The sequence below is a fragment of the Colobus angolensis genome, unplaced genomic scaffold (genome assembly GCF_000951035.1).
Source record: "Colobus angolensis palliatus isolate OR3802 unplaced genomic scaffold, Cang.pa_1.0 Scaffold12, whole genome shotgun sequence".
NCBI classification, from domain to species: Eukaryota; Metazoa; Chordata; class Mammalia; order Primates; family Cercopithecidae; genus Colobus; species Colobus angolensis.
Window position 1 is genome coordinate 3,520,269 of NW_012113141.1, and position 3,763 is coordinate 3,524,031.

Sequence of the window (3,763 nt, forward strand, 5' to 3'; positions counted from 1 at the left end):
CTGGTGCTGCAGATGCTGCTGGCCCAGAGACCCCTCTTTGAGAACCATGGACTCAGAGGAACAAATTACTAAGGGAGTAATTTCTGGCACTGGTAAGGGAGAAATTTGGAGATAGCAGGTCTCTTCATCCTTTCCCAAATACAGTTTCCCCCTGATGTTTAGCCATTCTGCAGCAGCGCAGCTGGGGGGCACGCACCAACTCTGCTTGGCTGCACCTGTGCCCACCTGTGAATAATCCATGTTTCATCCCGTTCCAGCTTGCTTTACCTCGTGCTTTCAACAAGAGGGCACCCCTCTTGCATGTGGGCTCATTAGACGCCCAGGTGATAGGAGGTCCGTACAGTGAGAATGAATCAAACACCAACCAGGCAGATGAAACCAATGCATTCTTTATTGCAGACTGAAGCTTAGGGGCTCACTCACTGTGAGCTCTGATTTGGGGGCTTCTGTGGCTGCCCACACTTTCCGAGACAGACAAAGGCAAACTCTCCAAGCAGAGGAGAAAACAACTTTCAGAAGCTGCCCCTTCAAAGACCTGAGGTGAGGGACCTGGGACAGCAGGCAGCTTGGCATGCAGGGGTTAACCAGAAAGGCCAAGTCTAGAGGGCCAGGCACACCTAACCCTCATCTCCTGGTGACTGCAGGTCACTCCCTTCCTCAGGAGTGCCACGCAGACTCTGAAACAATCTAATAGGCCAAGGGCCTCCCAGGGCTGGGTTAGGGAGGAGGCTGAGCACAGGCTCTGCTCCCTGGAAGTGGCAGGGAGAGAACTTCACCCTCTGCTCGGAGGACATCCCCAGCCTAGGTCCTTCCTTCTCAAACTCTGAAGTGCTTATAGGAATCAGGTGGGGGTCTTGCTAAAATGCAGGGTCTGAGTCGGGAGGTCTAGGGTGAGGCCTAGACTCTGCTTTCCTAACAAGTCCCCAGGTGTCACTGCTGCTGCTGGTCCACAAACCACACTTTGAGTTGCAAGGCTCTGGTCATACATTGCCTTTGTGCACATCAGAGAAGCATGCCTCGTCTTCAACAAGGAGAAACCCTACTCCGGGACACAAGGTAGGTGGGGCCAGTGCAGCCTGGACAGGACTTCAGTCCCCACTTGCCCCCAACACCCACCGATGAACTCGGTAGCTCTGGAGATCCTGTCTTGACTTCCTCATCCTGAAAACACTTTGTCAAGAGTTTGACCAACCAGGCCCTGGGATATGAGCAGAATAAACAGTCTCTTGAGATACTGAGCACTCAGCTCAGTGATGGCCCAATAACGGCCCAAACTATCAGTTCCTTGCCAAGAGACAGGAGACCTGGGCAGGGACGGGGGAACTGGGAGCATTCTGAGCAGGGATTACTGCTCTGAGCAGTGGTCTGAGCTCTCAACATCTAGCCTCAGGAGTAGTAAAGTGGCCACTCGTCCACAGGACACAGGATTTGGGTGGCCTGGCTTTGCCTCAAGCCCTGGGGTCTCAGGTGCCTCCGGAGATTCAAACGAAGGTGCAGATCAGGTGGGGTCTGGGGCACGGAGTCGGCTTGCTCCACAGATGAGGAGAAGGTGGGAGGTAGATACCTGAGGACCAAGCAGTCGAGGTTCTTCAAGCCACAGGTGTTCTCAGGAAGCAAGAGCCCCAGGCCCTCTCCTGGTAGGGGACCAAACATCCCCGCTTGCCAGGCACTGTCCCAGTTTTAGCACTGAGAGTTCCATGTCCCGGGAAACCAGGACAGCTGGTCACCCTGTTGCCTGACCATACCCTAAGATGCCAGGTTGAGGGCCTCAAAAGAACTAGGTCATCAGGGCTTTGGGCATTGACCTGGGAGCTGGCTGGCTACAAATCTGGTGTCCACAGCGCCTTCTACCCCCAGGGGGCCATGACAAGGCAGCCAGGCTGCTGCTGACGGGACGGTGATGAGGGTGGCCATCTAATCACTTTAGACCAGAGCTGCAGGTGCAAATGGCTCTGCTGTTCTCTGGGCCACCTCTCCTACAGCTCAGGAGTGACGCTAGAGGGACGGAGCACTCAGGACTTCCCACCCTGCCACTTTGTTAACTGTGGGGAATGACAGCGCTAAAGAGACTTGCTCCCCATTCCCAGCCTGCCAGTCCTCGGGCTCCTACGTGAATGTTCTTGCCCCGCAGCAGTACCAGCCCATATTCCCACCACAGCTCTCCCAGGACTCCTAGTTCAGGCTCCCGCCAGTCCAGGGACCACAGGACTGAAGACCGGGCCCTGCGGAGGGCCGCATCCAGGTCAGTTCTCAGGAAGCAATAAATAGATGGAGGTTGTCTTCTTTTTCTCAGGGCAGCGACTGGCTCTCAGCACTAAAAACAAGGTCTCAAACCCACAGGGGCTCAGAAAATACCCAGCAATGCCCACCTGTGCCTGCTGATCTGGAGGTAACTTGGAGGCATGTACTGCTTAAAAACCTCCAGGGAGCCCAAAGGAGGTAAAGGGTCCCTTTTTTTCAAGTGACAAGGCTCAGAGAGGGCAGGAGATCTGCCTGAGTTTGCACAGCAGCTGTGAGTGCTGAGTCCAGGCTGCAGGCCCCACCTTGCCTCTTCCCTTGGGCATTCCAGAGCCCACTACTGCTGTAAGCTATCTATCCAGACCAGCTGTACCCCACCCACCACGTGCTGCTCGGCCCACCCTCCCCCAGCCCCCAAGCTTGGCCTCCCATGGGCCTCCCTCCCTTCCAGGATTCCAGGCCAGTGGCCTCTGTCCTTTGCTGGGTGGGCATGAGGAGGGTGGCCTAAGGTAGGGGAGCTCTTGCGCCATCCGGAGACATGAGCATATCAAACTTGATGAGCGGCGGGGCGATCACGCGCACCTCAGCATTGAGTGGGTTGAAGCGGAGGTTGATGCTGCGCAAGGCTGGCATGGCGGCCAGCTTCTCCACGGGCACATCTGTTGGGGACAGAATGGACAGGTTAGAGCGGTGGGGGCCAACCACCCCCAGAAAAGAAGGACAATGGGCCAGGAGGACTCTGAGCACATGATGGTGAGGGGCAGCTCTCCATTACCCACTGCACGTGGGCTCAGCCCCTGGTGCCCAGCCCTGTGCGAGGCACCATGGGGCCCACCAGGATATGACAACCACATGGAGGAAAACATCCTAAAAAATAAGAATCAACTGCTTCAAAAAGTTAAACGTAGGATTGCCATATAACCCAGCAATTTTACTCCTAGGTGGAACTGAAAGAATTAAAAACTGGCATTCAAACAAATACTTTTACACAAATGTTCATAGCAGCACTATTTACAATAGTCAAATGTCCACCAATAGATGGATGGATAAATGAAATAATACATATAATGGAATACTATGCAGCCATTTAAAGGAACGAAATTCTGATACAGGCTACAACATGGATGAACCTTGAAAACATAGTGCTAAAGAAAGAAGGCAGGCACAAAAAGACAAATACCTCCATTTATGTGAGGTACGCAGAGTAGTTAAATTCATAGAAACAGAAAGTAGAACAGAGGTTCCCAGGGGCTAGGAGAAGGGGAAGTGGGGAGTTATTGCTTAATAGCTACAGTTTCTGTTGGATGAAAATATTTTGGAAATAGATAGTGGTGATGGTTGCGCAACATGGTGAAAGTAATTAATGCCACTGAGCTACAGTATGCTTTAAAATGGTTAAAATGAGTCGGGCTATAGTCTCAGCTAGTCAGGACGCTGAGGCAGGAGAATCTCTTGAGCTCAGGAGTTCAAAGTCAGGATGGGCAACATAGCGAGACCCCAGTCTCTATTTCCTTTTTTTTTTTTT

At 53.0% G+C, this 3,763-nt stretch overlaps 1 protein-coding gene across 7 annotated transcripts in view; it reads right to left on the reverse strand.

The window, feature by feature from the left end:
* Positions 1–368: 368 nt before the first annotated feature.
* LRRC20 (leucine rich repeat containing 20) overlaps positions 369–3,763 on the reverse strand; it is an 86,004-nt gene continuing 82,609 nt past the window's right edge. For all 7 annotated transcript variants that reach the window (XM_011927422.1, XM_011927432.1, XM_011927396.1 and 4 more), the window contains one exon: positions 369–2,897. In XM_011927422.1, the coding sequence (XP_011782812.1) occupies positions 2,743–2,897 (155 nt within the window). In that variant the 3' untranslated portion in view covers positions 369–2,742. The remainder of the gene's footprint in view (positions 2,898–3,763) is intronic.